This window comes from Barbatula barbatula (genome assembly GCF_947034865.1).
Source record: "Barbatula barbatula genome assembly, chromosome: 16".
NCBI lineage: Eukaryota > Metazoa > Chordata > Actinopteri > Cypriniformes > Nemacheilidae > Barbatula > Barbatula barbatula.
The window spans coordinates 22749679-22770322 of record NC_136779.1 but is presented as its reverse complement, the minus strand read 5'-3'; the positions used below and the strand labels follow the sequence as shown (position 1 = coordinate 22770322).

At 41.7% G+C, this 20644-nt stretch overlaps 3 protein-coding genes across 6 annotated transcripts in view; 1 reads left to right on the top strand and 2 right to left on the bottom strand.

The window, feature by feature from the left end:
• The first annotated feature begins 53 nt into the window (after positions 1-53).
• On the top strand, positions 54-2995 carry emc9 (ER membrane protein complex subunit 9). The gene is made up of 6 exons (XM_079477143.1): positions 54-260; positions 696-893; positions 1180-1256; positions 1325-1394; positions 1475-1569; positions 1649-2995. The coding sequence occupies exons 2-6, from the start codon at positions 696-698 to the stop codon at positions 1827-1829; spliced, it is 621 nt and encodes a 206-aa protein (XP_079333269.1). The 5' UTR covers positions 54-260; the 3' UTR covers positions 1830-2995.
• A 194-nt stretch (positions 2996-3189) lies between these two features.
• On the bottom strand, positions 3190-8208 carry irf9 (interferon regulatory factor 9). 4 transcript variants are annotated; one of them, XM_079476570.1, is made up of 11 exons: positions 8057-8208; positions 7856-7975; positions 7455-7511; positions 6823-6945; positions 6478-6658; positions 6229-6371; positions 6046-6133; positions 5244-5303; positions 4760-5164; positions 3824-3936; positions 3190-3724 (listed from the first exon to the last, which is right to left on the bottom strand). In XM_079476570.1, exons 3-11 carry the CDS (start codon positions 7509-7511, stop codon positions 3572-3574), a joined length of 1323 nt encoding a protein of 440 aa, XP_079332696.1. In that variant the 5' UTR covers positions 7856-7975; positions 8057-8208; the 3' UTR covers positions 3190-3571. The 4 variants fall into 4 exon arrangements, with proteins under 4 accessions (XP_079332696.1, XP_079332697.1, XP_079332698.1 ...); XM_079476571.1 differs by lacking the exon at positions 8057-8208 and having other exon boundaries at positions 7763-7880; XM_079476572.1 differs by lacking the exon at positions 8057-8208 and having other exon boundaries at positions 7756-7871.
• Positions 8209-8413: 205 nt separating this feature from the next.
• The window catches only part of drosha (drosha ribonuclease III), a 12681-nt gene continuing 450 nt past the window's right edge, over positions 8414-20644 (bottom strand). Inside the window, exons 2-31 of the mRNA XM_079476658.1 lie at positions 19913-20616; positions 19254-19557; positions 19014-19155; positions 18779-18939; positions 18210-18290; positions 18052-18138; positions 17872-17958; positions 17545-17616; positions 17298-17379; positions 17140-17211; positions 16896-17065; positions 16648-16772; positions 16226-16325; positions 14884-14991; positions 13854-13961; positions 13643-13781; positions 13500-13560; positions 13364-13423; positions 13168-13267; positions 12839-12941; positions 12529-12599; positions 12033-12077; positions 11608-11765; positions 11390-11495; positions 11166-11307; positions 10572-10654; positions 10124-10227; positions 9941-10033; positions 9393-9439; positions 8414-8992 (exon numbers count right to left, since the gene is read on the bottom strand). Of these exons, the coding sequence (XP_079332784.1) occupies positions 8877-8992; positions 9393-9439; positions 9941-10033; positions 10124-10227; positions 10572-10654; positions 11166-11307; positions 11390-11495; positions 11608-11765; positions 12033-12077; positions 12529-12599; positions 12839-12941; positions 13168-13267; positions 13364-13423; positions 13500-13560; positions 13643-13781; positions 13854-13961; positions 14884-14991; positions 16226-16325; positions 16648-16772; positions 16896-17065; positions 17140-17211; positions 17298-17379; positions 17545-17616; positions 17872-17958; positions 18052-18138; positions 18210-18290; positions 18779-18939; positions 19014-19155; positions 19254-19557; positions 19913-20616 (3831 nt within the window). The 3' untranslated portion in view covers positions 8414-8876. The remainder of the gene's footprint in view (positions 8993-9392; positions 9440-9940; positions 10034-10123; positions 10228-10571; positions 10655-11165; positions 11308-11389; positions 11496-11607; positions 11766-12032; positions 12078-12528; positions 12600-12838; positions 12942-13167; positions 13268-13363; positions 13424-13499; positions 13561-13642; positions 13782-13853; positions 13962-14883; positions 14992-16225; positions 16326-16647; positions 16773-16895; positions 17066-17139; positions 17212-17297; positions 17380-17544; positions 17617-17871; positions 17959-18051; positions 18139-18209; positions 18291-18778; positions 18940-19013; positions 19156-19253; positions 19558-19912; positions 20617-20644) is intronic.

Below are 20644 nucleotides of genomic sequence, written 5' to 3'. Positions count from 1 at the left end.
AAAGATTCGTGGGATATTTTGTTATAAGGGTAAGTATGTTTGTAGTGTTGTTTTAGCCTTTCGTGTGTGTGCGTGTTCGATTCCTGATGGTGGCAGTAACACAACAGATGCGTCAGAAGACAAACACACACAAAGAAGAAGAACCGGAAGCGCGTCATCTGTGTGCGTCTGTTAAAGTGCCTGTTCATTTGAGGGAACCGATGATATAAAGTGCTGCTTAATGTGTGTTTGACTTCTGCACAAAGAGAATCAATATAAAGGTAAAGATGCGTGTGTATTCACTAACGTCATCATATGAGCTCACTCGTTAGATTATGATTTTAATGAAGTTCATTCAGTGATGTTACGTGTTTGACTCGAGCACTCGCTGTTTTTTGTTCACTTTGACATCAGCTGCTTTCTTCTTACATTTCTGTTTCCGTTTTAAGGTGTTTACTGTACCAGCATTGTGTATTCTGTTCACGGCACGTTGGTTAAATTGAAGTATTTATTGTATTGCTGTTGGATTGTGAGATATGTTATGTTTTGTGTTTATTGTGTCATGTTACTGTCGCTGTGCATCAGATCTTAACAATACAAATGGCTTCTATGGACACAAATTGGTTCTTGAAGGATATTAAAACACAAACACACATTTGGCCTTGACCATCTTTGAAATGTGTTTTTGAAACTCTTGTGTGTGTGTGTTTTGTGAGATGGCTGAGGTGGAGTTGTCGTGTTTGGCTTATGTGAAGATGTACCTGCACGCGAGTCAGTTTCCCCGCTGCAGTGTTAATGGACTGCTGTTGTCCTCCAGTCCTGCAGGAGGCGCTGCTGTGTGTATCACCGACTGTGTGCCACTGTTGCACACACACCTGTCACTCACTCCCATCACACAGCTCGCGCTCACACAGGTAACACAACACAACACACCACACCTGTCACTCACGCCCATCACACAGCTCGCGCTCACACAGGTAACACAACACACCACACCTGTCACTCACGCCCATCACACAGGTTAATACACAACATTACTAATGTGTGTGTGTAATATAAGCACTGTGTCGATGATAGATGTATGCAGCAGTGTATTTTTGTCTTGTGTAGTGTACAGCACTGCTGCACAATCATGTATTTCATTATGTCTGTCATCAGTTTGATCACAGATTTATAACACAATGATCTCTTGCGTCACAGGTGGATGTTTGGTGTTTGCAGACGCAGCAGAGGATTGTGGGATATTATCAGGCTAATGCCTGTGTATCTGACAGCAGGTATTCCTTCATCTTTTCTTCTTACCTGAGTTCATTGTACGTCTATATTCAGTGTTATTGTGTTTCAGCCCGACACCTTACGCTGTCAAGATCGCAGACAAGATCTCAGAACAGTGTCACAATGCCGTCTTACTCATGGTGAGTTTAGCGTTTGTAACGGGCGCAAAACTGCCCGTGAAAGGTTCATTTTTAAATTGAAAAGAAACTCTTTGTGGCAGATTGATGGCGAGAAGATGTTTCCGGGCTCTCGTGTGCCTCCAATCGTCATGTATGAGCGTAAAGATGCCCGCTGGACTCTCAAAGACAAACACACGTAAGCAGCAAATGTCAACGCACACATTTCTGTGTTTAATAAGACTTCATATTCACAAGTTAATGACCTGTGTGTGTAGAATAATGCTCAGTCAGTGGGAGGAGACGTGTTCAGTAGCACAGCAGCTCTTCAGTTCTGGGGATCAGGCACTCTTAGTGGATTTCGACAGCCATTTAGATGACATCACAAAAGACTGGACCAATCAGAAACTCAATACTAAAATCATGGAGCTGGTCTCTCCAGCCAATGGAACAGTGTGAATACATGTGTGTAGTGGACAGTGTGTGTATCACAAGACTGAATTTTGACATTGTCCTTCACATTTAATGTTCACACATGAAGAACTCATTAGAGATTGTGTGACAGTTTCATCATCAGTTTCTACATGATCAGTCCTTAACTTACTGCCACTAAACATTAATTAAATACTTATAAGACTTGAAGACGAAGCGAAATGTTACTAAGTTTAAATCAATGCACACTAACATTGAGTTTTTATATTTGTTGCAATTCTAGACATTTGAGCTTTGCCAGTAAAAGTAAAATGATAGAATAATCAGTAATGTTTAACCTTAAACTGAACATGTAATTGCACTCTGAAGTGAAATCTTTCTCTCATGATGTCAGTTTGATGGTTTGGGCAGAACACCCGTTAACTCCACCACTGTCTCACAAAACAAACCTTGAGGACGGTCAAAGCCCAGAGTCTGCTCTTCAGAGCTCAAGGTTTCAGTACTAGAACCTTCAGTAAGCTACTACTGAGTGAACCACACAAAACAGACCGATCTACTGTTGTTGAGAAGATGTCTAGTGTTCCTGATTTGATCTCCACATGCATCATTGATTCTGATTATCTGATTCATTCTGGTGGAAACCGCAGCCGCAGAAATGATCAATTCAATCGTAACATTTTCAATAAATACTGGAGTAAATGCTAGTTTTTACTGTAGGTTCCAGTTCTTACTACAGTAGGCTGTTGTTGTTAATAATAATAATACATGAGTATTATCTGTAGTATCAACTGAAGTTCAGTGAATAGTGTAGAAATTCACGGTTACTGTCAACATACACAATTGTACAATAAGTGAAAATGTCATGTGAATAGAGATCAGATTTACTATGGTAATGATGAAAAACACTGGAGTAAATACTTCTTACAGTATGTTTCTTGTGGGTTTTTTTTTATTCTCCACAAACAGAACGGTGTCACAATGAGAGGATTCCTGTTTTCTTTCATTCTGTGACTCTTTTACAATCTCCTGGACAGGGATTATTTTAGGCCTTAGTTAAATTAGGACATTTAAGCAGTTTTTACAATCATGCCTTACAAAAAGCTTTACTGGTGTGCATTTTAAAATGAAACAAGAGCATTTATTTTGATTTTAAAACAATTGTCACTACGCTATTTTTATTTTTGAAAGCTCTTTACATTTATTTTCGTCTAAAACTAGTCTCAAGCCCCCCCCCCCCCTTCTGGGTTTTACATTTATGCATGTGGCAGATGCTTTTATCGAGTCACTTGCATTGCATTTTACTATACATTTCTTACTAAGTAACATGGAAATATCTGCTGTCAGAAGATCACGGCCAGGATGACACAAATTCAAGGGGCACAAAATTTGAGGGGTATTTCCATTTATTAATCCATTTTGCAGAACAAAAACTTTAAATATGAATGATATAACTAAAATATTAGCGTTATCTACATACACATTGATTACATAAACATGGCTGTGGTTTGTGGTTAATGCATATTGTGAGGGATACAGATCACAAACAGAAGAATATGATGATTGTTGACTTCACTTTTTCAATAAATCCAGCCGTCTGAATTACACAAATCACAGCAGCAGTTGACATGATGCCATTACAGACGTTATACAGAAATATTGAGATATTGACGATTACAGAGTGAAATTTATTTCCACTAAATATCTACTGCTTACATAAACATGACTCAGTGGTTTTGTTTCTTGTAATATTTCTTTCAGTCAGTGTTATTTTAAGGGCTCGTTATTTGTTGCTCTGAAACATCAACAAAGTTTAGCGTGACTTCTCCTGTAGGTGATTGGCTGGCCAAGCTTTTGAGAATGGCAATGGAGTCTCTGAACGCCTGGACCTCTTGTATCTGAGACTGGGCCCATGGAAGACTGATCTGGAGAAATACAACATTTAGATGTTAGAAAAGAATAATTGAGCAAACATTTAAATTATTGCATCCATCTACAGCACATCAAACACAAGAGATGTGCACCTTAATGATGATGTGTTTGTCAGACAGATCATCTCCATCCATCAGCTCTTCTCCAAAGCACAATGTGATGTCTGTCTGTGGTGGATCGCCTCCGCTGCGGTAGGTGTCCAACTCTGATAACAGAAAAAAACGTGTAATCTGCTTAACAGCATCTGATTATCTAGTAAATGTGTGACATTTTAAACACATTTATAAAAAATGTATAAAAGCCCTCAGGAAGAAAACACGGTTTGCTCCATAGGATTATAATGTAAAACATAGGCTGGCAGCTTCAAAAAAGAAGTCAAATGTGTCATGCTGGGAAAAGCTCTGCGATTTAGGGCAACCAGCTATTTTTGTCTGCATTTACATATCTGATATCCAGTCTTTAGGTTCTTGAAGACAGGAAACAATGAAAGAGAGAGGACAAACAAGGTAGGTTAATCAGAAATAAATCTGAATATCATCTGTACCACTATGAAATTTAAGACGTCTTGTGAACTGAAGTGGTAGCACATAACAAACAGCAGGGGACCAAGAACAGATCCTTGAGGTACACCACAAGGCACGGCGAGACAGTGTTTGTCTTCGATGGTGGATGTTTGCGCTTTTTTGAGTTTTTGAAGTATTTTTGAGACATGTTTGTTAAAACGTTTTTTAAAATAAGAATTTTATTGTTAACTATTTTTTTTAATTGTGATGAATTTAGACTTGACTTGTGCCTGAACTGCCAACAAGGACAGGTAACAGGTTTATTTCATTTAGTATAAAATTACTTTAACTACCGTAAGGCCCTTTATTCTTGATGTGTCAGAGAGTAATAATTTATCATATTATTTATGTTTAACCAGAAACGACTTACAGTGCATTGTATATACATATAATTATAACTGCAAAAATTAAATATCACACTGTACACACACTGCTGAAGGTGAAGTGTTAATGTAAAACACTCACGCTGTCTGAACAGGTCTTTGTTGAACAGCAGGGTGGGCTCGCTCGCTCGCTCCATCTTACAGGGTCCCGTCGTGAGGTCATGAGGTCCTCTCCAAAACACTCGACCCTGACAGAAGCGTTTGGCGTAAATGCCTGCCCCCGTTGAGGAGAGTACCACCCCTCGCTCCATGAAGGGCAGTAGTTTGGAAAGGGCGTGCAAACGTGGTGTGAGGCTGGGGTCAGAGGTCATATCTGACGGGGGGTCCGGCAGAGGGATCCGATGGAAACCCGTGCCATTCAGAGACGGTTGGGAGGGGGGAACGGGTGAGGGGGGCAGGTAGGCGATGCGAATGTCATTACCCACAATCTCTCGCCGCAAAACCTCCTGACCAATGTATTGCACGCGCACAGAGAACGAATGAAGTGCTGGAGAGAGAGAGAGACAGAGAGAGTGAGTGATGTATCACTTGACTCAATAACACAGAGAGTGAAGAAGCTGAAATACCTCTGCTGTCTCCTGACAGAGGAACTGCTTCAATAGTGAAGTTTAACTGAATATCACCATCTAAAAGAGACACAACATCACATCACTCACTTCAACATGCTGACAATCAGTTCTCTTCTGCTACTGTCAAAAAACACAAACACTCCTGCTGTCTGCTATTGGTGGAGACATCAGACAGCCCCGCCTCAAACACAGAATGTTCTCAATTATGACACAAAACTATTTCTAACTGATAAGGCAACTGACCACTGAAGTCTGCTCAAAGTGAACCCCCCCATCTCTCATGAACACATAATCATACTGAAACAAACTGACAGAGAAAACACACAGGCTGCGTCCGAAATCGCCTACTTACACACTATATAGTAGGGGGAAATGCTTCCACCCAGATTTGTGAGTGTGTATCGGATTGACACTTATCTTAGTGGACACGGGAGCTGAGCAACGGTCACATTTCAAAAGTGAATCAAATAAATAGAGCTGAAAACTTTAAGACGGATGTCCGTTTTTAATGTAAGTGACTAAATTATGTTTTTATCAACGCTCACGTGTAGGTTCTTTGTTGTCGTTAATACATCATAGGTCAAAGAGTATACGGGTCACATGATCATAAATCATGGCAGATGCAGTATTTCAGAAATGTATTCATACCACTCCCACTCATACTATATAGAACGGCCGATAGATACTAATTCAATTCAGTATGTTCTGTCACAGTATGCCATTTCAGACGCAGGCAGAGTTTTCATACTGAATGACTTGAAGAGTCAAACGTGTGACATTGAGATAGAGAGAACATTACTGTCGTCACTCTCTGACGGTGTTGTGTCCAGGTCTGCGTGCAGTGTGATCTCATGTGCTGGATTTGGGACGAACAGTTCATGTTCAGCCTGTACAACATGATATCAGAGAAGCTGTCAGTCATGTATTTAACAGTGTATTCAGATCGCTCTCTGTTGTGTGTCTTTGATGTGCTGGTATTCACCGTGCTAATTGGCTGAGGTGTAGTAACCTCCTCTTTAATCTTTTTGCATGTGATCTGTTCCTCGGGCTCTGATTGGTTGCGTCTTCTCCTACCGCTGCTCTTCACTGCCCTACGCTCCACCTCTTTTTTAACTTTCACGACTCCTATAGACCATGAGAGAGAGAGAGAGAGAGAGAGAACACTTCAGATCACAATAAACATCTTTACGATTTGAGTGATTATCTGTGATGATGTCAGAGTTTTGTGTACCCTGTTCTTCCAATGGTATGAGGCGATAAACCTTATACGGTTCAGAGATGTCCAGCTGTGACCTCTCGATGACCTCACAGAACTCTGGACTTTTGTTAAGAGCGCATCGAAGTCGAGTTTTCCACGACGCAGGGTCACAACTTCCATTCTCCAGAAGCTTCCCTTTAAACTCAGCCCAAGCCTTTCATGAGCAACACAAAAACATCACATGTGTCAATCAATCCCTTCATCCGGTGATAGAAACTATCACGAGTGACGTCAAATAAATTCAGTTCATGTGAAATCTTTACTGGAACAGGAGACAAATTGAGACCCGTCAAGAAAGACTGAAAGACTCTTTTTCACCTTGAAGATAGCAGCGTCCTCTTCACTCCTGAAGTCTTGTTTTCCTGCGTGTTTCCAGGGAATACGGAACATTGTCTTGTCGGGATCGTCCCATTCCAGACCGCGATACTTCCCACTGTTCACCTGTAAAACAAAACATACGTTCATCATTACATCACACACAACACCACGCATGGTTCTGTTCATACATGTATGTTTTATTATCTCCGTGGGGACGGTCCGTAGGCGTAATGAGTTGTATACTGTACAAACTGTATATTTTATCCTCTAACCCCTAGATCTAAAGATCCTAGAAAACTTTTTGCATTTTTAGATTTTCAAGAATTATCGTTCTGTACAATTGATAAGCTCTAGTGCCAGTGTGACACGAGTCCCCATGAAGTGGTGTGTATTCCGGTTGAGGTCCCCACTAACATATATAAACCAAGTCACACACAGTTCAGGAGCAGGTGACGGATCATATAAACACGAGACTTTACATATGTACACATCTAGCAACCGTTAATCAACTCTATCATATTCAATCAAATGAAAGTTAATGAAATGATAACACTGTATTATTAAATGACATTCTAATCGGATTCTATTCCATGAGTGAAACTCCAGCAGTATTATTATGGGCTGTCACGGACCTGTTCAACCATCCAGGATCGCAGGCGGCGGGTGGAGCGAATCTGCCCGGAAGTCATCTGAAACAAGGACACACGCACATAACTTCACAACGAACAAACACTGACATACGGAAGCGCGTGTTTATTATTGCTTTCAATAATGGACACAAAGTGCTACTTACAAACAAACTGGTAACGTTAAATGAACACGTTCTTTGCACAATGTTATAACAACATGTACATGTAAACGGTAACTTGATAATGAGTATAACTTACACACATTACATGTTCATATTAATAACACGCTAAAAGCATTGCTTACGTTTTACCTGAATGATCAACTAGAATGAGATATAAATAAAAGCAGAAGAAGTCATGTTGTTGTCAGTCTCGTCATGAGTGTATAGATGAGATTCTTTTACCTTCAGTTTCGTCCGTGTGTTCAGTTCTGACTGAGAGACTGAAGCAGCGGCGGGGATCGGTCACGCCTGCAGGCGGCGCTCGGCGGCTCACAACGCAAAGTCAATTCACCCATTTAACCACTAAAACACAAAAACAGACATGATGACAATCAAACACAACCACTGCAAGCCTTTACTTCAGAAGAAATCACTTGAACTTACCGACGATAAGACGTATCACGTGGTTCCTCCTACTGTAACTTTAGCATCGGTTATTAAAACAGAAATAATCAACTTTAAACTATAAACTGTTATTCGTGGTTGATCGATGACGTGTTCAAGCGCATAGCCATCAGGTTCAACCAATCAGAAACAAAGCCGAGGAGCCAAGCCACGCCCACAGAGTATGCCTGTGGTCTCTTCTGCCAGATTCATTTCCTCACGAGAAAGAATTTGTTTCCCAGAAATCACGTGACATTTCAGACGCTGCTTGTCGTGTTTTGAAGTATTAAAAGATAAACATGCCGCGTGATCAAAATACTCCAACGATTCAAATACATGCATGGCATCGGGTAGATTGAAGATGTTAATGTCATAATACTTTAATACAATGTTCATTTTTGGTGTTTGTGTCCAGCGGTGGATCTTCACGCATTACATTACACTGAACTTGAATTGATTTTAAACCAGTCAAATTAAGTTACAGATTCAACATTGTTCTACAACAACAACAACAACAACACAATAAATAAGCGTTCATGTGAAGAGCCTGTTGTGTTATTTTGGCTTCATGTCAGAAATATTATAGCGTCACCGTGTGGTCAACATATAGAAATGATTATAATGTGCTATAAGGTTTAATCAACATACAAAAACAAATGTGTATTTGCGTTTAATAACACACAACAACCAGCTGGAGGTTTTTTTGAAGTATCTCCGTTTTTATTTACATATAAAAACCAAACAAGATGAATTACACAAACACACACACACACACATATATTTTCAGATGAGTTGTGTTGCTGAAGCAGCTGTTGTGAGACTAGCCTTCATCACTCTCTCTCTCCTGACGTTCTCGTTCTCGTCTCATCTCCTTCAGCTCCTGACGGTACTTACGCTCGATGAATCGCTTCTGATGAGCCATCTGAGGAAAGTTATCTGCACAAGACCAGACACACATCAGCATTGAGACGGTCACATCTCACACACACAGACTGATGACATCATAGCTGTCGTGTGTGTGTGTGTGTGGTACACAGTGCCATACAGAGATTGTGTTTCAGTGATTATTAATGTGCAGCCTGAAGACACAACAGATGAATGGAGGTGATTGGTTTCATCATGTCTCATGACGTGATTGTGAAATACTTTCTGAAAGGTTTCTGTGATTGTGAGAGCCCCGGCAGAACTAAAGCGCTCGTGTCTCTACACTTACTGACAAATGACACAGTGCCTCTAAAAGCCTCTCCTGCAGGAGTGATGAATGACTCTAATGTTTACTGTAATGTCATGTTTATTGCTCACAAGGTGCTTCACAAGAAGAGAGAGGAATACTCACATTTCTCTAGTGCATCCATAGCTGCCCCCATCTCAGCCTGCTGAATACTGTTCAGATCAAACACAAATTTGATTTGAATACATTTCGTTGCACTGTACTTGTATGTGTGTAATGACAATAAATTGAATCCAATCTCATCATGATCTGTCATCAATCACATCTGAGAATGTGCAGAATTCAGTCTAGAAAACTCTTCACTTCACATGAAATGTTTGATTGTCAAACACCGTAATGATGAACATCTCTCATCTTACTGTATGTCTTTATTTTAGCTGATAACATTTTCACTTTAGACCAAAGAGATTTCACCACAACAGGTGTAGATGCAGCTGATGCGAGCGGTCAATGACTTGTGCCCACTCATGTGTAAAGATGTGTACGAGAGTTCGGCGGCAGCTACTGAACACTCAGATGAATGAGAGCGTTAACACACGCAGGACAAACAGAGATTCAAGAGCGTAAGCTATGACAGCCGTTCAGATCATGTGACCGCACACATGCTGATATGTAACATTGAGGTTAACACATAAATTTGAAGATATTAGTACCTCGGTCCTTTTCCACAGCCAATCCGCTCGCCCTTAAAGTAGACAGCCACAGTGTATGTCCTGGCGTGAGACGGTCCGACTGTCTGAAGCGTTCTGTAAAATGTGAGATGAACAGCAGTATTAAGTGTGAAGAGGACACACACACACACACATACATACACACACGAGTGAAGGTTCTCTTACTTGTAGAGCGGAATGTCAGGCTCTTTTCCTTCTGTTCTCAGAGTCAGACAACACTGCTGAAGCTGAGATTTAGGATCATTCCAGTCCTGATTCAAAATGAACTCCTGAAAACAGCACATTTACACTTTCATTACACGACAAAACAACAGTGAACAATGTGAACGTCTTCGGAAACACGCAGGGAACTGTGGGATTGGTGCTCATGACAGGTGAATATGATACATTTAACCAAACCAGATTAATCAGGATTCCTCATATTCTGTTCAGATTGTTTGTGAAAATGTGATAAATCTGTGAATAACGTCAAAACTAATACGGTCTAGAGTGTGTGTTGTTTTTCTGATGATGAAGACACACAGTACAGTGTGATCGGATGGGTCTGATCTTTATACTCATATAACGGTTGTGTTAATGATAAATGATGAAAGCAGAATATGTGGAGCTTCACCTTGAGTCGTGGGAAGAAGCAGACGTTCATAAATGCATGCACGTACTCCAGGTCTTTATCTATATACAGAGCTGCAATGAATGCTGGGAAAAATAAACAGAGCAAGAACTGAAAGTGAGAACAATGATTGGATTACATTACAGAAAACAAGCATATTCACAAATATTAACAGAAGATCATCCAGGTGCTGTGGGTCACCTTAACCGCTCTAGTTTAACATTACACAATTCTCCTCTTTCATAACATACATGAGATTATATCAAAGGTGATTAAACCAAAGTGTTTCTCTCCTTTGATCTGTGTGTCTTGGCTTAAAAAATTAACTGCATTAGTCTGCAATTGTTACAAATCCGCTAAAGAAATTCTTTGTTTCAATGTTTACATTTAGGCATTTGGCAGACGCTTTAATCCAAAGCGAGTTACATAGCCTTATCCTATACATTTTACATAGGTATCTGCAATCCCCTGGGATCAAACACACAACCTTGTGTTGTTAACACAATGCTCTTACCACTGAGCTACAGGAAACACTCAGTGGAAATGTTTAAAGTATCATTTTGATGACATTTCATGACAACACACACACAGACTTACACTCGAGCAGATCTGCCAGAGTCTTAGTCCTCAGGGCAACAGGACGTTTGGTTTTGTCATTGGTGATGGCGTGTTCCTGCATGCCCAACTCTTCTGCAACCTTCGCCTGCGTGCGATTATTCACCAAGGAGCTGCGCAGAAGCTGAACACACACACATCATCATCAGGATTATATGACATCAGTGTGAAACTAATCATTAAATGATGAATGAGGATAAACTCACAGTCAGATGTCCTTCATGATGATCTGGGAAATGGATGAACAGATACTCCGTCGCCACCAGCTGCATGATAGAATCCCCCAGAAACTCCATCCGCTGATTGTGCCCCCTGCAAACAAACACACATCTATGAGTTTATTGTGATCACACAACAGATTAAAATCACATTCAGCTGGAATGAACAGATCTCTCTGCTGATGTGAATGATGCAGTGCACTTACAGTGTGAGATGATTGAAGCCCACTGTTCTCAGAGTAAACGCTCGAGCGAGGAGACGCACATGAGTGAACAAAACTCCAATAGCATCCTCAAAACCTGTGAGTTTCTGCAAGACTGGAGACGACTCGATCAACTGTCTGTCTGTCAAGGGCTCCTGAACCTGAACATACAACACAAGTCCTATTTCTCACACTTTCTCCTGCTGTTGTGTTGGTGTCCTGTATGGTGTGCTGGTTTGTCAGTTCTTGTATTGGGTTCTGTCCTTAATGCGTAGAGTCTGAAAGATGATGTTCATCGAAGCTCATAGCATGTGTCCTGTGTTCATATGGCATTTGTTTGTGTGTTCTTGTTGCCTATTGTATCATGCATCTAGACATGTTGTAATGTAAAGGTCGTGAATTACTAGGGAGAAAATGTTAGCTCAGACCTGTAAAGGATGAGGTGGGAAGTTGAGCCAGACCTCCCTCAGATCCTGCAAAAGAACATCAATGAAGTGTGAGATGTGAGACTTCACAGACTAATCATCTCAGGATGCATAGTTTTGACAAATGACCTCCATGTGACCTCCTGCATCATCACGACATCCTTACATCCTTTTGCATTTGCATAACACATCTTACTGCTTAAATTAGAGGTACAGAGCACTTTATAACAGCTGAGGGTGTTGTGGCACGATATGAAGCGGAGTCATTAAAAGCTTAAGAAAATGCTCTGTGGGCCTTATTGCTTTTATAAAGCGGTTATTCCACATGCGTAGCAAGGTTTCATAAATTAAAGTAAATACAGTGATATTTAGGCCGTGTAATGCGGTCTGCCTTTGTAAATCAGGGTATTTTATAACGGCTTAGAACTCAGCTCAGCCAATCAGAATCAAGGACCAGAACTGACAGTTTTATAAATAAAAGACTGAAAAAAAGACACACCTCAGTGTTGAACAACAGTCGACCAAACAGCAGCTTGGCTTCTTTTAAACCTCCTTCTATATAAACAGCACCTAAAGCATTAAAGACACAAGTCTGAATGTGAAGAAGCACACACACTACAGTAGAGCTGATTGAGGGACGCCATCACCCAACACTTGAGACCGATGTGATGGCATGTAAACTGATGACAGATGAATCTACAGACAGTGACCTGCAGTCTTCTGAGATTTTCTTTATTTTGGCAGCTTGGGTACTTTGTGTTGAACAAACAAACTGAAGTTCAGATAAATAATAAGCTATGTGTACTGACCAATCAGAGCTTCAAAACAGTTGGCCATAGCGTGTCTGAGGTCTGACTCTCGGCACAGATCCGGTCCGTGAGCGTATAACATGAACCGATCCAACTCCAGCTTCTGAAACCATAAACCATCACCAGTCATACACTCAATGTCTGCTTCTGTACGGAGTTTCCTCTCGTCTGCTGTGTGATCTGATTGTTTAAGAGATTGTTGTCATCGTGTATATGTGTTGTGCATTATTTAAAGCAGAATATTCACAAGAAAACATCACAAATCTCGTCATGAAGGTGTAAAAGTGAAGACACATGAACATAAATACGAATAGCATCCAAACAGTCACCTTAGCAAGCATAGCCAGATGCTGATTCTGAACGATTGCCGTGCGATATGTGGCGAGTCCACCCTCCTCCAGGTTTGGAAAGAGATAGAAGAGATGCACGCTGGGAAAGAGAAACCGATAAACAGATGAAAGTGGCCTGTTGACTTCATTCATATACTTGTGAAAATGTTCTGCAAACAACTTTTGTTTATAATACCTGGTGAGAAACTCAACGACTGCATCACCGAGAAACTCCAGACGCTCATTATGATTGATTCTGTTAAAGAGACGAGGAGTCAATGTTTCAGATGCTCTGAGAAGTGTTGTGGTGTCACGTATGAGAGAACACAAACCTGGAGGGCGACGGGTCGTCCTGGCCCAGACGTGACATGATGTTGATTAAGGTGTTAATTCCTAAAGAATAGAAAGACGGATGATGTTTATGTTGAAGTGTCAGAAACGCTCTGATATGAATAATAATGATGATGTTTCCAACCCTTCTTCCTCATGTACATGTGATGCACTTTCCGGTCTCCGTACTTGGGCTGCCGTATACCGCAGTTGGACAGAGAGTTACGAGCGTGATCGGGATTCATTCCGAAATTCAGATGATGACTGGGGTGAGTCATTGCCAACTGAGCCAAAAAGAGAATCAAGTGAGACTTTGGGCGGCTGAACACACACTGATGGTGCTTCACAACACTCACCTGCAGCAGACAGCGCTCATTAAACGTGTACCCGATCAAATCATCCATATGCATCAGACACTGATGATAGCGGATGTGATGAGTGAGAACCGGCAGCATCATTGCGTGCTGTTAACAAACACAAACACACCCGATCATCACCTGCACCACACACATGACATGACCCTACAGCTCTCTTGAAACAGTTTTGTGTTCATGCTACATTCTTTCAAATCTCTTCTTTTGTGTTCTGATGAACTCATGAGGGGATTAAATGACCAAAGAAATCTCAGGATTTGGTTAACTGTCCCTTTAAATGGTTTAGATGAATACAACAGGGTCTTAAACGTCATATCCCTGTTATCTTCTCTTCACCTCAACATCAGCAGTACCACAGTCTGACAGAACTCAGTCACTTTGAATCAAATTAAAGACGCCAGACATCAGCGGCAGTTCTTAGGTGAGTGTATACCCGAGGATTAGCCCAGAGACCTCCTCATGTGTGTTGGAATACAGTGGCGTAGCAAGTCAAGACCGAGCCCATATGCAAAGACATTAATAAAATGATTATATGTATTAAACATATGTCAACTAATAAGACTTCTCTACTACCCTTAACCTCACTGTATACTTAACCATATGAAACCATACGCGGGGGGGGGGGGGGGCTTCAGACCCCTTAACACACCCCTAGCGCCGCCACATCCAGACATTAACAAGAAGCTCCACTGGGATTATTGGGTTTGGGGAGAGAACACAACCCTCAACATGGCGCTCTAGTCCCACCTGCCAGTATAACGGGCTAAATGTCTTAGAGAATCATCAGCATTTATCCAGAGATGAGGCTCTTATGAGGTGCTTGCCAACCTGTGCACATGTGCAGTAGCTAAGGTGACCTCTGATGAGCTCAGGAAACCAAAGTTATGATTCAGATGGTGTCAGGTTTAATTGATGTTAAGATATGTGGCAATACATTGTGATTTTTCCAGATATTTCAGAAATACTCAAGTAGACAGGACTATGGTCATGTGTGTGCGTGTGTACTGCTGACCTGGCAGATATCAGAGCGGACACCAGTTCTCCAGAAGCTTTGACTGCTGAGCTCCACAGTGACCTCTCGTCTCATTGTGTTCTTCTGACGGATCTTCTGCAGAGCTTCCTGTAACAACACACACACTTCATCAATTATCCCGTCAGTACACATTCAACAGTAACATCAGCTAATACACAACATAATATGCTACTGCAAGAAAACAAATGTGAATGAAGTCAGATCATGAATGAGATGTTTTAGTGAAGTGTTTGTTATTAAACTAAAGTCTTGTTTGCACACGTCCTACCGGTCATGAGTTTTACACTTACATTTAGCAGACGCTTTTATCCAAAGCGACTTACAGATGAGGAAACATTGGAAGCGATTATAACAACATAGGCCACAAAATACATAAGTGCATCAAAACTAGTCCATTAAAGCCTAGCACAGTATAGAAAGATAAGAATAGTGAGGTTAGTAAGTGTTTAATTTTAAATTAAAATTATTATTTTTTTAAAGAAGGAAAGGGAAGAGAATTAGGAAAAATCAATCAGCGACGTGTTGACGGAAGAGATGCGTTTTTTAAAGATGGCAACAGTCTGCTGTCCTTGTAGCAGCTGGTAGATTTTAGAACACACACAGCATTCATCTTCAGAACACATGTAATTTGTTATATTTAATCATCTCCAGTGTGCTCATCTTTTGTCTAGAATTGACAGAAATGTTTCATTCTTTAAACCACATTAAAGTAGTTCACATCTATTCTTAAATACATTTTTCCCTTTAGCACTTAACACAAGGGACTGCTCTGAACTAGTGACACTTGCTCCAGAATCTGCATTAAATACCCAATAGATTCAGAATCTGGATACAAAAGTGACTTCATCAGATGTTTATAGAAGAGGCTTGTTCGACTGACAACCGACTGACAAAAGCAATGCATTCTGGTTAAAATGCATCTGACTTTGATGGAACATGTGATCGCGAGGCATCCTATCAAAGTACGACGAGAAAAAAATTAGACCAAACACTCAGGTCAGGTGCTGCAGTTGCCCTCAAACAAGCAGCGCAAGCCTTGATGATGATGATGATGATTATGATGTCACACTTTATTCTTCGTGTTCAGACTGCACACATGCGTGTAGTTTATTCAATTAAGCTTACACAAATGTTGGTATTCATATTACCTTTGATGTTCCTCGTACTGAACATAAAAATAATTTCGATCATACGCACTTCATCGGTGATAAAGCAAAAAGCACTTGACGGTGGTCTCATAAGTCCTGCCCCGCCTCAACAGGGGTGATATAGAAGTGTCTGAGAACGTGTGCTGGTTATTCAAAGCTTTCTGAACACGTACCTCTCGTTGTGTTAACTTCTGTTTGTCAATCTGTTTCACCTTCGGGCTGTTGGCCAGCAGGTGACGCAACTTCACATAACTCTTCCACAACTTTTGATACCTGCAACCACAGAACATACAGCAGAGCTTCATAAATCTACATTTCATCCACACGTCATCATATTAGTAATTATATATAATGAACTAAAATCTATTGCACGCTACTAAAAACTATTGGTAAGCGGTCCATGTACACCTTCACTCACTCTTGAGCAAAACCAGAGCGACAACGTTCCCTTGCACCTTCACACGTGTTGATTCTTTCATTTCAGCATAACACCTGCATGGAGATCTAACCCCAGCGTGACATACATTAGTGTCTGTGATTGGGCGTGCTGATGTCACCGCAGGGAGGTGTCGGATCATTAGACTTTCACACTTACTGGGGGTCTCCAGCGTAACTGAGCTGAGCCGGTCGGATGCCGAAATGAACGATGATGGGGAAAGTGATGACGCTGGAGTTGAACTGCTCACGATCTAACTGATCGATCCTCACTGAACTTGGTTTCTGAGAGCACAGACACAAGCATTCAGTACCAGTGTTCTTTAATCACGACACTGACTCTCAGATGTATTCATTAACGAACAGATAGTATATGAAGGTGATGTTGTTTGTGCAAGTGTTTTTCACCATGCCAGGGTTGGTGACGATCATGCCCTTGCACTCTTCGGCATACTTCTGCCACTCCAGCTCCTCCCACTGTAACATGTTTGCAATCTCTTCAGCGGGAACCAGCGGCTTACTGCTACGCAGCATATACAACAACACCTGATGCATGGACAGCACCTCCTTCCCTCCGTCTGACACACAAACACTCACATCACCATCCTTCTCTACACAAAATCCTCATTCAACTTCTCAAGAATGATGTTACCTGGGAGGAAGCGAACAAAGCGCGGCATGAAATGAAATCTCTGACAACCTTGAGGTGCGTCCTCTTCAGGGCCTGTAAGACAACACATAACATGTTTAAAGAGAAGGCAAGAGAGCCGCCTGTATGTGTGTGAGTGTACACGTGTGTCCACGCGTTACCTGTGAGGTTCCAGTCGTAGAGCTCTAGAATGTCTCTGAAGAGATACGAGGAGAAAAGCTCCAGACCCTTGACACAGTAGTTCTACACAGACATAACACATCATGAATGTGACGTTAAACAAACAACATGTCAGAGATATGACACAGATATTCTTTTATCGTATTATAACAAAGTGTGTAAGAAACATGAAATCCTGATGAGATTATAATGATTCAAGTGACTGTATGAAAGAGAATAACATCAGACCTCAGGTGACATCTCCTCAATGAAGTGAATGGTGTAGTCAATGTTGAAACGAATAACTTGACACAAAGGAATCTGAGAGAGAAAACACATTCAACACACAAACATTAATACGATTTTAACCTTATTCCCGTCTGAAGGAGTATTTAAAAAAAATCCCCTGCACTCTTTAAAATGATTTCCTTGATCTCGATGTAAACTATAGTGAAAACTGAACTGAAATGCTGTAGAGTAAATACTTACTACCCTTCATTTAAGATTTAAATCACGCTTACATTAGACATGTGGGAGACGTATGATCGCTTTGAGAACATGTGAATGGACACTTACATTAGTCAGAGGTGTGTGAGAGAAGAGTGAGAAGCCCTCAAACAGATACTCATGATCATCATATTCAATCACTGTTGGTCTGTCTGTCTGAAACACACAACGACGACATTCACTGTAACAATACAACAACATCCATAGAAACAGATGAATGTGTTTGACGCACTCAGAAAAGAAACATACCAGAAAGTTGGTGGGCGGGGACACAGTGATTCTGTAGTGAAACAGTTTGCCAGCATTGTTGTTCATCGGTCGACACGTTTTCACCGGCTAGGAGAAAACATTCAAAACCCAATTTTAGCAATGAAACGTTTCTGTTGAAGGGAATGAATAAAACGTACCTCTTCACCGGGATAAATACTGTGACGGATTCCAGTACGTCTGGCTTTAGCACTGCACTTACACAAGGGACCATCATTCATCTGAGTTTGAAACACATTAGAAAAATATTTATATAATTTGACTTCCTTCAGTGCCATGAAACAAGTTCATAAGCAAGTGTTATAAAGATTTTACAGCAAATATCTGAACTAGGGCTGTCAAACGATTAATGGCATCCAGAATATAAGTTTTTGTTTACATAATATATGTCTGTGTAATGTGCGGTTAATTTTATATTTATAAACACATACACACATGAATATATATTTAAGAAATGCAACTTCAATTATTGGTAAAAATAAATACAATACCAAATATTACCTAAGTTATATATACACAATCTAACAATTCTGTATGAATACAAAACTAATATGCACAGTACACAGACACATATGTAAACACAAATTTTTATTCTGGATGAAATTAAAGTCAAACAGATTTCGTAATTAGTCAAAATTTGAGAAAAAGAAAAATAACAGTCTGAAAAAAGGCTTTATGAACAGGCCAAACATGTAAAGATAAAACGCACCTGTCCCGGATCATTATACCACAACTCCTCATGCAGACGATCAGGATGAGCTTTCTTCCTCTTGATCTCAGCGATGACGTCAAACACCTCAGAGTCTGAACTGCTCGAACAACTGCTGCCACCTTCATCAGACTCGCACTCTGATTCACTGGAGCTGTCATCTGTGCACACATTACAATCGCGCACATTACACTCTGATCAATTGGAGCTCTCATCTGTGCACACACAAACACACCTTCATCCTGGTCCAGTTTGGTTTTGGGTGGCTGCCATTTAGGTCGGCTGGATTTAGTGCGTTCCTGTCTCCGGCCGAGCTCTTCTTCAAACCTCTCATACAGATCTCTCAGCTTACTCGTACCCACAACCGTTGAGTCACCCTGAACACACACATCAGATAAAACACAACCGCAGTGTCACCCTGAACACACACACAAGTGATAGTGCAGATGGTGTGATAGTGTTTATGTTAATGTACCACTTGATCCATTGGGTCATTGGAGTAGTAGCTCTCAGCGTGCGTGCAGCGGATCCAGGCGGGTTTCAGCGAATCCTCCTCTCCTTTCTCCTCCACGTGACGTTCACTGGACGTCTCATCTGCTTCTCTTCTGCTGCTGCTCACAGTCTTCTCTCTGCTGCTCGTGCCTGCATCTGTTCTCCTCTCTTTCTCCACCTCCACACGCCGACGTTTTCTCTCCCGACTGCTTGAGCGGGTGCGAGCGTGTTTTCTGTGTCTGTCCGAGGGGGGCGAGCATCGCTCATCTCTATGGCGATAGTGCTCTCTACAGGACAGAGAAAGTGTTAAAGCTCATCCTGTGAGAACATTTTGGAACAAAATCTTCAAACAGTGAGCCTCAACTAAGACTGTAAAAAATCATAAATTAGTACCATGCAGAAATAATTCCAAGAAAAGGTTCACAAACTTCTCGCAATTTTCTGTCTAGATTTAATGTCCAACATAATGTATTAAAACTGCTCATGACAGTACAAGGTATTAAATTCACATTTCCCACAAGTTTTGTCAAATGAAATCTGATTGATGCGATAACAATAACATAATCTAATCTACGTTTGTCAGGTAAATATTTCTGAGCTGTATGACAGACACTGGACGGGGAAACGTCAGAAGCGTGTTACCTGCTGCGATGTCTCTGTGCAACACGGCCCCTGTCGTAGTCTCCCTTGTACCGCGGGCTGTCTGATCGCCTGCGCTCAGGACTGCGTCCTCGGTCTCTCTCTCTCTCTCTGCTTCCATACGCTCCGTAGCTGTGGCCCCTGTGCCGGTGGCTGTCATGGTGACGGAGCCTCTCGGGCGAGCGGGCGCAGCTATCTGGCTTGTACTGTGGAGGATGGTCGGGTTTGAACGAGCCTCCAGGTGCAGCGTAAGAGTGACTGAAATTGGGCGGAGGAGGGACCTGAGGTTGGGGAGGGTAGCTCATTGGATAGGAGGGAGGATAAGGCATAGAGTGCAGCGGTGGGGGTGGCATCCGTGTCAGGGGCAGCGGGTTACCCGGGGGCATCATGTAGGGGTAGGAGCTCTGAGGCTGAGAGCCGTGAGGAGCGGGTGGAGGAAAAGGCGGGGGCTCTGGGAACACTGGAGGTCGTACGGGGCACTGGGGCAGGGCGTTAGACCCTTGTAACTGTGCAGGAAAGTGAAAAGGCATGAGGTCAGGAGGAAGAGGCGGCGGCGGCATGTAACCGCTGCCGCCCGGATGGTTATACACAGGAGCAGGGCCGGCCGGAGGATCGTAGTGATACGGCGAAGGACTGGGGCGGTACTGGGTCTGCCCTGGAGCAGCTGGTCTTCCCCTCGGACCTCCACGACCAACATGAAACGACATCTGTAAGAAGATTTGAGAAGTGACACAG

What these genes read in the sequence shown, in the direction of transcription:
- emc9 (XM_079477143.1), top strand. Translation starts at nt 696, where the DNA reads ATGGCTGAGGTGGAGTTGTCGTGTTTGGCTTATGTGAAGATGTACCTG. An exon ending in CACAGCTCGCGCTCACACAG is followed by an intron (nt 894 to 1,179) that starts GTAACACAACAC and finishes CTTGCGTCACAG; the next exon opens with GTGGATGTTTGGTGTTTGCA. An exon ending in ACAATGCCGTCTTACTCATG is followed by an intron (nt 1,395 to 1,474) that starts GTGAGTTTAGCG and finishes TCTTTGTGGCAG; the next exon opens with ATTGATGGCGAGAAGATGTT.
- irf9 (XM_079476570.1), bottom strand. Translation starts at nt 7,511, where the DNA reads ATGACTTCCGGGCAGATTCGCTCCACCCGCCGCCTGCGATCCTGGATG. An exon ending in GATCCTGGATGGTTGAACAG is followed by an intron (nt 6,946 to 7,454) that starts GTCCGTGACAGC and finishes TTTGTTTTACAG; the next exon opens with GTGAACAGTGGGAAGTATCG. An exon ending in TCTGTCAGGAGACAGCAGAG is followed by an intron (nt 5,165 to 5,243) that starts GTATTTCAGCTT and finishes CTCTCTCTCCAG; the next exon opens with CACTTCATTCGTTCTCTGTG.